General features: G+C 40.5%; 3 protein-coding genes across 7 annotated transcripts; 1 reads left to right on the top strand and 2 right to left on the bottom strand.

Annotated features, from left to right (window-relative positions):
• Positions 1 to 2: 2 nt before the first annotated feature.
• Positions 3 to 1,922, bottom strand: LOC135613585 (CRIB domain-containing protein RIC10-like). Of its 2 annotated transcripts, none has more exons than XM_065110606.1 (5): positions 1,397 to 1,922; positions 1,083 to 1,170; positions 877 to 974; positions 706 to 787; positions 3 to 325 (listed from the first exon to the last, which is right to left on the bottom strand). In XM_065110606.1, exons 2-5 carry the CDS (start codon positions 1,138 to 1,140, stop codon positions 99 to 101), a joined length of 465 nt encoding a protein of 154 aa, XP_064966678.1. In that variant the 5' UTR covers positions 1,141 to 1,170; positions 1,397 to 1,922; the 3' UTR covers positions 3 to 98. The 2 variants fall into 2 exon arrangements, with proteins under 2 accessions (XP_064966678.1, XP_064966679.1); XM_065110607.1 differs by having other exon boundaries at positions 201 to 405.
• Positions 1,923 to 3,118: 1,196 nt separating this feature from the next.
• On the top strand, positions 3,119 to 7,932 carry LOC135615276 (protein NEOXANTHIN-DEFICIENT 1-like). Of its 4 annotated transcripts, none has more exons than XM_065113548.1 (12): positions 3,119 to 3,252; positions 3,383 to 3,495; positions 3,596 to 3,724; positions 3,837 to 3,920; positions 4,051 to 4,114; positions 4,345 to 4,391; positions 4,520 to 4,562; positions 4,647 to 4,685; positions 6,044 to 6,191; positions 6,675 to 6,726; positions 6,808 to 6,864; positions 7,334 to 7,932. In XM_065113548.1, exons 3-12 carry the CDS (start codon positions 3,645 to 3,647, stop codon positions 7,557 to 7,559), a joined length of 840 nt encoding a protein of 279 aa, XP_064969620.1. In that variant the 5' UTR covers positions 3,119 to 3,252; positions 3,383 to 3,495; positions 3,596 to 3,644; the 3' UTR covers positions 7,560 to 7,932. The 4 variants fall into 4 exon arrangements, with proteins under 4 accessions (XP_064969620.1, XP_064969619.1, XP_064969617.1 ...); XM_065113547.1 differs by having other exon boundaries at positions 4,508 to 4,562; positions 6,678 to 6,726; XM_065113545.1 differs by having other exon boundaries at positions 4,508 to 4,562.
• Positions 7,933 to 8,556: 624 nt separating this feature from the next.
• On the bottom strand, positions 8,557 to 11,615 carry LOC135615275 (pentatricopeptide repeat-containing protein At4g21170-like). The gene is made up of 3 exons (XM_065113544.1): positions 9,908 to 11,615; positions 9,175 to 9,283; positions 8,557 to 9,029 (listed from the first exon to the last, which is right to left on the bottom strand). Exons 1-3 carry the CDS (start codon positions 11,613 to 11,615, stop codon positions 9,023 to 9,025), a joined length of 1,824 nt encoding a protein of 607 aa, XP_064969616.1. The 3' UTR covers positions 8,557 to 9,022.
• Positions 11,616 to 11,650: the final 35 nt, after the last annotated feature.

Below are 11,650 nucleotides of genomic sequence, written 5' to 3'. Positions count from 1 at the left end.
TTTAAACAGTACTTCATGGCCAAATCTTTACCACAAAGGTACATCTTTTTTCTCTTTTTATCACATTAAAACAAGAGACATATACAAATATATGTAGTTTAAACTCCACGACGTTGGTCTTGTGCTTCAGCATCATCTCCGACTGCTTTGGCATATGAAGCTCTCAGTTTGGATGACACTTTTGAAGATCTTGTGGCAGATGATCGAGGAGAAGAAGCTTTATTTTTTTTCCGCTTTTTCTTGCGATCTTTAGGAACCTCAGGTTGACTACTACCATCTTCGATTGGCCGAAGCGAGAGTTGGGGTCCTCTCGGTTGATGACACTCTGTTGCAAGCGCGTCGAGGTCATCTCATATAACAGATAGCACTTGCAATTTGTAATCTTCTCTTAATAGCGTATTAACACTTGCAAAAAATGTTAGTGCATTAGGTTTGTTGAATTAGATACATGACATAAATAAATATATATTTATTTATATATTTATACCCTTGAAAGCATTGCAGTTTGATGAATGCTGCTCTTGGCAGTACAGATTTGCATTTATTCTCACCCAAGAAGTGTATTAAAGGATGTTGTGTTGTTGTGCAATCAAAGATATATGTGATGATGTCTTCCTTTATTCTTTCTTTCCGAACATATTTCTCGTTTAGTTTTCTTTTTATGACAGATTCATCTACAGAATTGCAATGAGAGGTAAGACATACCTTGAGAAGAGCAAGATGGCTCCCTGGATTTCCCATAATTGCGTGCTGGTGACAGATCAGAGGATGTGTTGAATTCGGTCATCTGTACTTGACCAAGACAAATAAAAGGTTTATAGATTAGAAAATGCAATTGTAATGAGGGTGAATCACGCTTGGCTACATAGTTCTTACCCAGCTAGGGGAATACCCAGAGCCATTGTCCCAACCTATATGTGCTACATGTTTCACATCCGTCGGGTAGCCAATCTCCATTTCATGCTCTTTGTCAACTGCCCGAGAGGATCAAAAGAAAGATTCTCTTTGACTTAATCAACCATATTTTGACCCTTAAGAGGTGAAATATAAATAATAAATGAGAAAAGTCTAAGAACATTTACCAAAGATTTGCGACATGTGTTTGAATCCTTTAAAGAACCCTTTCACCTTGGCTGCCATAGGAGAAGGTATAACTCAAACTTCCAAACCCTTTTTGCAACCGAGAATTGAGCAAGAACAACAACAAAGAATATGTTAGTCGTGCCTTCTTCTTGCGGAAATTGTTTGGCTTGCCGTCTATACGAATTTGAACGTCTTCCTGATTCTAAAATAATTTTTATTTAATTGAAAAAAAAAAATATATATATATATATATCAAATCTACAAGTATTACTGGTGAAAAGAAAATTGGAGATCATATACGGTGCAGCGATACCTCTATGGGGATGCTGGTGCGATTGCTCAACGCAAAGCTGAATCTTCGAATCCACCGTCGAACATCTCAAAGCAAAATTCCCCGCATCCTCCAAAGCACATCCTGATTCATTTTGCTTGGATGGAGGGTGCAAATATCATAAACGGAGATATCTATAGTTTGTTTCAAGCCATCAAAGATGCCATTTGAGAGAGAGAGAGAGAGAGAGAGAGAGAGGAATACGAACAAGGGAAGAGAGAAAGGAGAGATTGACAACCGGAGGTCTTTAAAATTAGATTATTAGAGACGGGAGGAGATTCAAAGAAGGAATTTTGGTGCTTGAGCATTGGTTAGAGACTTGTGGTGGTTTTGGAGAGAGAGAGGGACCCCTCTCTTTCTAAAGTCGGGGGACGAGAAACCAGGCTGTCATATGGAATTAATGTTACAGTGTGTATTATAGAGGCCCTTTTGGAACAGCCGGGCAGCATACGTCTGCAAATTAACGTAACCAAACAGCGCAGGCCAACAGCGAGCTTCTCGGACCCAACCAATCCTCTCACCTCCATGGATGCCAAGAGCTGGAGCAGACGGCCTGCTGCTTCGCTTCTGCTCTCCATCATACGATCTCATAGAGAAGTATGTATGTTCACAGAAAGAACGGAGTTGAATGCCTGATTTCACCAAGATAAAACCATGGAAGGAAAGGTGGTCTACTGCAGCATGTTGTGAACGCACGCATGTGATCATACGAGAACGTGACACCATTAGCACACGCATGAAACATCGGTATATGGTGTAATATTCAGCATACGTACATGACCATGCGTTGGTGTGACGTAGTTATTACTGTGCGAGGCGTGACCGATCATGATCCAGCTCCTAATTCCATGACGACACACTCTACGCTCTGGCTGTCACCACACCTTGGGATGATATGGACCTGTCACATCACTCATCCAATGAAGAATGAAGAATGAAGAATGATGGTGCGGATACCTCAAAAAAAATCTCTTAATTATCTCAAATGGATTATATAGCATCTTTTTTTTGGACTGTGGATCGATCTCAGATTGCTCTCAGTACCGCCCATGTTTCTTCTTGCGATGCATCGAGTTTAACCTTCATCGTTCCACTTTCATTTATATATATATTGATACTTCCAACTACGAGACCTTTTCAACTCTCGGTCTGCAAATGGATTCGGCAAAGATGGCGACTTTTGAGTCCCTAACCAAGCGAGTTGTACACGACTAATGTCACTTTCTGGAGGTGGCAAGCATAATGAATGGTACTTGGAGCTCACTCGAGTGAGTGAGTACAGCATTGTCAAGATGAGTAGGGGAAGTCTTAAACTATATGGTATAATGTTGACTTGACCGATACAATGATGAAGCGCGATGTACTACTGCGAGCAATATCAAACATTATCATCAACGTTTATTATAAGTACAAAAAATTTGTGGTATTATTTAATATTATCATGTCGACGGTATCGTGACAGGCTCCGAACACGTGGGCCAAAGCGGGCTGGGTCGTGTCAAAAGGGCGAGTGGATCCATAATAAAACCTGGGCCCCGCAGTTGTTCGGTTCACGTCCGTATCGGCCGACGACACGTGGAGAGCCGCTGTGAAGTCACGCCTTGTCAGTGGGGTGGGCTGACCGGAGCATGGGAATGAGATACGGATTTGTGGCACCCAATCGTCACTCGCCATCTGTGACTAACTCAATCCACCAAATCCCAACGCGGAGCCCCACTTTAACTGAGGAGCCACTCGTTCCTATCTTTCCAGCTTGCTTCTGGTCTTTGTTCTCTCTGTCTCTCTCTCTCACCGCTGACACAGCGTTCGTACTTCCTCGGCCTTTGGTTAAACCTGAGGTGAGGAATTTCCCATTGATTTGGCTGCCGTGTACGAACTCCACATGCATGTTCTCCCTTTCCTGGGCTTTTGCTCCTATGGGTGGAATATTGCTCCATTCCTACTGAAGATTTTTCTGTGGATATTTAGCTTGATAGGTCGTTTGAACAAGCTTTCTGGCCCGGGAAGACTCAGTGTTGATGAAATGGTTCAGCTTCTTGCTTCAGATTCCTCTCTGGGATTTTCTTGCTGATAAATCTGTGGTATTTGACAGGGTTTAGTCTCTTCTGTGCTTTTGTTGTGACCGCTGAATGCACCTCTTTGAGGATTGCTGATTTCTGGTTGCATCTGCGCCCAATGCAGGTACTGGATTAGATGAAGTTAGAGCTACTTAGAGTTGAACCGGGCGTCAATGGGAGAGTCAGCAACAACTTCTTACTCGTCTTCTCCTTCAGGTTATGGCATTGGGCCGCCCTGGTTGTTTAGAGGAAGGTGAGGCTTTCGCCACTTTTTTTGCTTTATTTTTTCTTCAGAAGAGTTTGTCCGATATGTGTTAGCGATACTTTGGTACTGTGTATAATGGTGCACATTTTCTTATTTGTAGAGCATTGTACCAGTTGCATCTGGTTAAAGCAGAAATCGCTCGGGCTTTCATTCCGAAGGAGCTGAAGCTAGTTGAAGCATTTGGGTAATCATGTAACCTTTCTTACGATGTTATTTTTATGCGTATTGAGAGTACTGTTCACAGAATCGTATCATGTTGTTTGAACAGGGCTTTCATGACCTTACTGTATCGAAACCCTCTGTTTGTTCTATAGGTATACGCTAGGTGGGCTGTTTCTTGCTCACTATGATGACAGCCCGGCTGGAGTGTTTGATGAGGTTTGTTCTCTTCCTTTCACTTAAGATTCCAATTCTTGTTTCCATGCACAGAGCTTGCATTAGGAGAATTCATTTTAGTTTGGATGATGGAGGACTTGTTAATTAGCTGGCTAAGATTATGATATAACGAGGCCTTCGTTTTAATCGTCTAAAGAAAATTTAAACTAGACGGTAATGCAGCTCCTTTTAATTTTAGTACCACTGATCTGCCAGATTTATTTTGTCTGCAGCTCGTCGTGATTGCTGGCATTGTGTGGAATCCCCCAACATCATGCGCGTAATGATTTTTTCTTTTCCCTTTCTTTAGTTGGTGCATTTAAGGAATTAAAGTTGCAAAATGGATTGATTGATTTTGATATAATGTCCCTCATATATGGTCTTATTTGATACAAGGTGGGCTTCTAGAGTGCTTGTGAACAGTCACGAGGCTTGCAGGCATGGCAGGAAGGTATGGAGGACCATCCCTGCTTTATTTGTTTTGTTCTCTGTTACTGTCTGATTGATCTAAGTGTTGTCATTTATGCTATTGTAGGAAATAGGTCTCCCAAGCCATGTTGCTATTTTCTCTAAGGTACAGCTCTGCATTTACATCAATTTTCAATTCTTCATATTTTTCAGAAATCCACAGTTCCATGCAATCTTTAAAGAACTAAGTTGCATTTAGAGGGATAGAGTCAGGCCTTACGTTTAGAGGAGACACTAATTCTGAATGGTGCCGTTCGAGCCGAAATTGTAGAAAGGAAATCGGGGTAGAGACTGATAATACGATGGATACGCCAACCAACAAACATCTCTCTTTCATTATATGGGTTAAATTGTTGGAAATTTGGTCATAGTTTAGTCCTATTTGTTAAAGGACATACGGTTGACCAAATTAACTTGTATTGAAACAGGATGGTAACTATCTTTGAAATTCTTATTCGGACAGTGAAATCGGTTTATGGAGCAAATGTTGGTGTTGCAACAGTTTTCAAGTTCTTAGCTGGTGAAACGGATCGAGTGAAACTGAATACGGCAAGGGAAGTTGAAATTGTTGATGATGTGCAAAGTGTATATTGTAATGTTTGTGAGCTGCTGGTATCCGATTATCTATGGGACTTACAAGAACAGAATATTTAGTGATGTTGATTCGTAACGGTTAACTATCTGGAATTTGATACATAACCTTTCGACTATTCATAATCATAATTGGAGTTGTTGTATTGAGATCGGGTTGTATATGGATTATTATTGTTGCTCATCAGATCACCTAGAGTGGCTTTGGTTTATTTGCTGCGCCTGTACATGCTAGGATTCTCTTCCAGGTTTATCACATCACCATAGCTGCTCTATGGCAGGTCAAGATGCAGGCAATCTCAAAACTACATGGTTGGCATAAGGTTCTGGTAGGAAAGGAGATGTTTATAGATTTAAATGAACAGAGGGGATTTATATTAGAGGGATCTGATTGCCTTGCTGTTTCGTATCCTTAACGAGGATCTAAATGAAGTGTTTTCCGAGAAGATGACTGTCAGGGTTGTGTCATTAATTGGAGTTATTTAACATGATGAAGTCTTTCACCAGCAAGCTCTACTCGAGGCAGTGTCTACTGACAGAAGGTGTATATCAAAGGGTATGTTCATCAAAATTTACCTGGATGGATTTAATACAATTATTACAGGCTTGAAGCCCAATGACGTTAAGACCAACGATAATATTCGTTGGTTCAAATAAAAGGTTGATGCAAAAATATATGCATCATTTTTATATGAATTTTCCTTTTCCACTCTGATTTTTCTCTTTTTTTTTTCAGGGTATTTGATGCATTTGTTCTCATTCAAGCAGTTATTTTCTTGCTGAACGTGACTATTTCTAAAATATCCATAGTTTAATAACTAATTGATTTGTAGACTTCTGATGTACTCTCACTCACTATCTTGTTCAAAACAGAGAGACGCCAAAGCTTCAGATCAACCATTATATAAGCACAGAACGAGTTTTATTCACTCTAAGCCAAAAGAACATAGTGAGATTCAAGTATTAGAGATGGAGGATTATTCTCAGACATCCATTTGCAACATCAGTTTACCTTTTGCTGGTGAGTTAACAATATAATGTCATTGAAGAAAATCCTAGCCGCTTTGACCATGCCACTTTGATTATTTCAGATGTACAATATTCAATCTAATAAAACAGAAGAAAACTTGTATATGCCACCTCAATTATTTCACTCACACTATTCAGCTTGTATTTCAATTGTAACAGGTTGATGTCTTCTGTCAAAATAGGATACAGTTGAATTTTCCTGCCACGGTTCTTTTGACATAAAAAGGCTTAATTCTTTGTTCCTATTTTCAGAGAAATAAATTGGTTTAATACTTAGTACATCAGTAGATACTTTTAGTCCCTTCTTATATACTCAGCTGTTTTGTATCGGTATGGTGCAATTCTAATTAATCAACATATATTTAATATAGGCTACCGATTTTTATTTAAAGTGTTTTCAGTCTGTTCTTCATTTATTTGTTTCTGTTTTGCTTTATCTGCCTCATGCTCTATAACATTGTGCCATAATCTAAAGCAGGTGACCGTTGGATGGGTCCTAAGATCAGGATATCACTTCCAAGTTTTAGGTTAGTTTTCCAACAAATATCGAAGTTTATGTGGTAACCATCTTTCGATTCACACATAACTTGCCATCCGTGGTAATTCAGTGGCCAGACTACACACAACCCTCAGCTTCTCAAGTACTCCTGCCAAATTGAATGCCGGTACGTGGTAGATGAAGTTATAGAAACCTTTTTCTTCATTTTTCTTTTAATTTTCTTCTTCCAAAATGCAGCAATGATGATTTTCTGTCCACCAGCTGCTTATCTTTGATTGAAGATTATATATATATATATATATATATATATATATATATATATATATAGCTTTTGTCCTTACATACTTTCAGGCTATTTTTTCAAATGCATATCTATCTAGGGAACTTTCTAATAAATTAGGTTCCAGAGTAAGATTGTCATAATTCCTAAACTAGATTGGATGATTAGGACTAGAAACAAGGTAGAAGTCCCCTTTCTTTGAGCAAAAAAAAGATAGGAGGAGCATGCAATTTCACCAATTCTGTTTGATCTAGTAATGCTTTTGAGAGCTTGCAATTTCATCAATTCTGTCTAGCATGTTGTGTTCATCTGATTACTCAGGTTTATTTCATCACTAACGAGATACACTTTGCAGGGTGAGAGCAGTGAAATCTGCTAAAGTATCAAGGCCAAGGATTATCCAGCTTGATGAGTTCTCCAATGACATTAGAGCAAAAGAGAAAAACGTAGATGACAGATTGTCAACCGAAAACGAAGAGCGGGATCGAAGCATTGCAGTTTTACTATCAAAGCCTATAATGGCTTTAGAGTTCAATCTTCTCAAAATGCAAGTTGAGGCCCCCACAGTCGTCGCTACATAATAAGCAGTTGATCCTAATCTATTTGGTGTCTTTCTATTGACATATATAGAGTTTAGGAAGGAAGTGTCCTTGTAATGGAATTTCCTTTGGTCTAGAGCCAAAAATGGTCCATCTTCTTTCAACAGCAGTATTGCCACCCGATTGATACCGGTTGCTGCTTTTCGCTTTCATGGTTTCGGACATGAGAATCTGCATTTTTGAGAGAGTTCATTGTGTGACTACTCTTAAATTACCGAAATGTATTGGTTGCTTGCATTGGTTTAAGAAACTCGATAATTGGAAAGCTTATAAGCATGTAAGTTGCAAGCTCCATGGCCATTGTATCTTGCAAAATAAATGTCAGCATTCACCAGAGATGGTTGAATTTAGCTTTCGCTCTCTGCAAGATCACATCCTGATTCACTGGATGTTTGTAAAAGTGATCCATAAAGGGTTTGCCAACCTTCCCAACTTGCTCCTCCATTCTCCTCTTCTGCTTGTCCATCCACCCTCTTCCTTTGTGGTTGAAGTTGGCAGTGAAGAAGTACGTTTGCATGGACGGTCAAAGTTTACATCCATTGCCCTGCTGCTGAGCTTCCAGGCAAAGAATTCCCGATCGTCCATGGCTATGATAAAGCATAGAAGAGATTCCTCCCTACTGCTGAAGAAGTTCACATGAACACAATATAGAGTCCATTTGTACTTTTCTTTTTTTTAAGGGATAAATGACAAAGATAAAATTCAAACCTAAGATCTTACAATAAACTGTCAATATTTATCCGCTAAGCCAGCTGATACTTTCGTTCGACTACCACGGGAGATTACTTGACATTTCATACACTCAACACAATGTCAAATATTGTTCCTCCTACCACGGGAGATTACTTGACATTTCATACACTCAACACAATGTCAAATATTGTTCCTCCTGGATGGATGCTATGCATGTCAATCATAGAAATGAACAAATCAATGTGCGTCCGCAAATGCCTCCATAACAAGACATGGATCGCAAGACTTGAAGGAGAGAACCAGCATTATTGCAACTTCAAACCAATATCACTACAAGTTGGTTTTCATTTTCTGAATTGAAGCAACACACATATGGTTGTTTTTCATACTTTGGCAATTTTCAGCCACCAAGAGTAAAAGCTTCTCTGTTGCTCCTATTTCATGACCTACTTCAACCGGCCTTGTGATTTACAACTTCTTGAAACAAAAAGAAAAAGCAAAAGATACCAATAATGACATGCTGTCTCATCAACAAATGCTATCCTTAGTTTAATCATACATATGAACAAGCATAATACAGGCATCTTCTTGCTTGTTTACTGCCACGGATGCTATAGTCTTAAGTGCCCAGACGATGTCGGTGCAGCTTCACAGTGTCTCCATTAATGGAGATTGAGTTTCCTCGTTCACATTATGCCGCCATGTCTCCTTTTCCTAGTATCAATCTCGGACCATATTCCATCTTTGTGCCTTCACTGCCTGTAACAAATTAAGACGATCATTTGAGCTTAGCAAATCCTGATTTTAACATTTCAATCCTTTGAAGATTTTTTTGTGGCATCTTGGCACTTACAAACCTACGCTCTTTTACATTTCAAGATGAATGAATAAATGAGACCACTACCTTCTGATATCAAGCTTGCTTCTCATGCAATGTTCCGATGGAATCAGTCGAGAAGAACATGACATCCAACGTGCTTCTGATGCAATGCTCAGATGGTGACAAGGACAATCTGCAGCATGTAAATCCAAATATGTGAACTCATATTACATCTATGACTCAATTGTTCATTTCATCAATCTCGGCGTAATGCTCTAATCAGCTTTGCAATGTACAGTCATCATATCTTATTTCATCAATATACATCGAGATTTCATAATTATTGATTCTCACTCAACAGTATGTTCACTACGATATTTAGGTTCATTCACATCAATTACAACTATTTTTATCTCATATTTCACTAGAAGAACACCGAGCACAGCTTTCAAAACCTTCATATGTCAACTATTTAAACTATACAGCACCTACCAAATAAGTGTATATTAAGCACTCAACTAAACTATGGATGCAGTTTCGAAAAAAAAGTAAAGTCAACACTAAGAAACTCATGGTTTAACATATGGCGAATAATTACACAAACCAACTGTTTGCAGAAGAATTTTAAACAAATTAGCAGTTATGCCCTGTGAACATACAACAAGTATTTTGTTTAAGTTATTCCATTCAGATAGTGGGAACTGAAACTAATATTTGAAGAACTCAGACTATACAGAAACTACTTTCTTAATTCACTGACGATAATAACAGGCCCATTGACTTGTTTATGAAAAATGAGAAATTAGAGATTTGTAACTGGCATCATCAGGCTTATAGCCAAGCTTCAACATCTCATCATGCAGATTCATGGCCTTCCGCATATCCTTTATTTGACAAAGTTCACAAATCATAATCACGAAACTATGACTATCCAAGACATTCTTTTCTTGCATATAATCAAAAACTTGGACAGCTTCTTCGATCCTTCTTTCTCCGAAAAGTGCTCTGAGGAGCAAATTGTATGAGCATAAATCAAGATATCCACCCAATTTCTTCAATCTATAATGCAATTCCATCGCTAAATCAACAAGCCTGTTTGTGCAATAGTACTTGACCAACTTGTCGCAACAAAAGGCATCCAACACGATACCATTTTCCACAGCAGCATCAATAAGAACATTAGCTTCCTTCCACATAGCCTTGCTACAGTGTGCCGCTATATATTTTGAAAGATCAGAGATCTTAGGTGCATACCCTCTTTTGATGGCATCTTCTAACACCTGATCCACGTCCCTTGATGGCGCTCCATTACAAATACTAGTAAGAAAAACACTACAACTGCTAGGATTCACTTTGATACCTTTTTCTGACATGATCACATAGAGTTCCATCGCATGCTGCACCCTTCCTTCATTGGACAATGCCTTGAGCAGACTAACATACACACCTTTCCCTAATTCAATATTTTGAATTCTAGCTCTATCGAAAAGCATTTTCGCTGCATAGCTCTTCTCCATTTCACAAAATCTGTTAATAATGTGATCGTAATCCAAGCAAGGAACAGTTGGTAGGAAACCATGCACCACCATCACTCTTAACATGAAAGCCATGAGCCGGCCATCACCATGTCTACAAGCACCATCGAGGATAGCACTGTAAGTACGAAACCTTGGTTTTAGATTGATTTCGTGCATCCTAGTCAAGAGGCCAATAGCAGCTTCGAAATCCCCTTTCTTGCAATAACAATTTATAACCAGATCATAACCTGAAACCCCGCGCCCTCCTGAGTCCAACAACACCACGGCCCTTTCGAGCTTCCCTTCCATGCAAAGAAGCCGAACCAGCTGCGACCAGGTGCGAGAATCTGCGGTGGCGCCGTTGCGCATCGCAGCGGCGTAACAACACCGCGCCATCCCAATCCCATCCCCACCCGACGTGCACAAAGCATCAAGAAGAGCATTGCAGCTACAGGTCGTGATCTGACACCCACAAGCTACAATTTTTCTGAAAGATTCCAAGCTACCGGCAATCAAATCGGAACGGCAGTAGGATTCCATGACAAAATTGAGAACCCTAGAACGAGAATCCTTAGAGTGGGAGGCGGACGCCAGGGAATCGATCACCGCCTGCGACGGGAGGGACGCGAGGACGGGATCGAGGAGCCGCCTCGCGTCGTCGAGGAGGCAGGATTCGACGAGTGTGAGGACCATAGCGGAGAGAGATCGGAGGCCGGGGCGGAAGCCCAGATTGGATTGCGCCCAGGCGAAGAACTGGAGGGAGATTTGAGGGTGGGATCGGGTGTTGGAGAGAATTCGGCGGACGAAGTCGTCGGGGGGAGCGGGTTTGGGGAGGAGGGAGGGCTTCGACAGGAGGAGGGGGATCCAGCCGTTGCGGTGGAGGAGAAGGGAAGATACCTGGTCGGCGAGGGATCGTTTCTTGAGGTCGGCCCGCCATTTGGCGGAGGTCGGGAGGGTGGAGAAGGCGGAAGAGACGCCGGGGAGATGGAGGAGGAGTTTGAAGAGCATTAGGAGCAGCGCCGGCAGAAAGGATTGTAGGGGAA

This window comes from Musa acuminata, chromosome BXJ2-6, assembly GCF_036884655.1.
Source record: "Musa acuminata AAA Group cultivar baxijiao chromosome BXJ2-6, Cavendish_Baxijiao_AAA, whole genome shotgun sequence".
Lineage (NCBI taxonomy): Eukaryota > Viridiplantae > Streptophyta > Magnoliopsida > Zingiberales > Musaceae > Musa > Musa acuminata.
The sequence above is the reverse complement of the archived record's forward strand: the minus strand, read 5'-3'. Positions and strand labels throughout refer to the sequence as shown.

Coding starts and splice junctions, on each gene's coding strand:
- LOC135613585 (XM_065110606.1), bottom strand. CDS start 1,140: ATGGCAGCCAAGGTGAAAGGGTTCTTTAAAGGATTCAAACACATGTCG. Junction 975..1,082: donor ACACATGTCGCAAATCTTTG/GTAAATGTTCTT, acceptor CCTCTCGGGCAG/TTGACAAAGAGCATGAAATG. Junction 326..705: donor GCCATCTTGCTCTTCTCAAG/GTATGTCTTACC, acceptor CGCTTGCAACAG/AGTGTCATCAACCGAGAGGA.
- LOC135615276 (XM_065113545.1), top strand. CDS start 3,645: ATGGGAGAGTCAGCAACAACTTCTTACTCGTCTTCTCCTTCAGGTTAT. Junction 4,115..4,344: donor CGGCTGGAGTGTTTGATGAG/GTTTGTTCTCTT, acceptor TTTTGTCTGCAG/CTCGTCGTGATTGCTGGCAT. Junction 6,192..6,674: donor CATCAGTTTACCTTTTGCTG/GTGAGTTAACAA, acceptor CATAATCTAAAG/CAGGTGACCGTTGGATGGGT.
- LOC135615275 (XM_065113544.1), bottom strand. CDS start 11,615: ATGCTCTTCAAACTCCTCCTCCATCTCCCCGGCGTCTCTTCCGCCTTC. Junction 9,284..9,907: donor CTATAAGCCTGATGATGCCA/GTTACAAATCTC, acceptor TACATGCTGCAG/ATTGTCCTTGTCACCATCTG.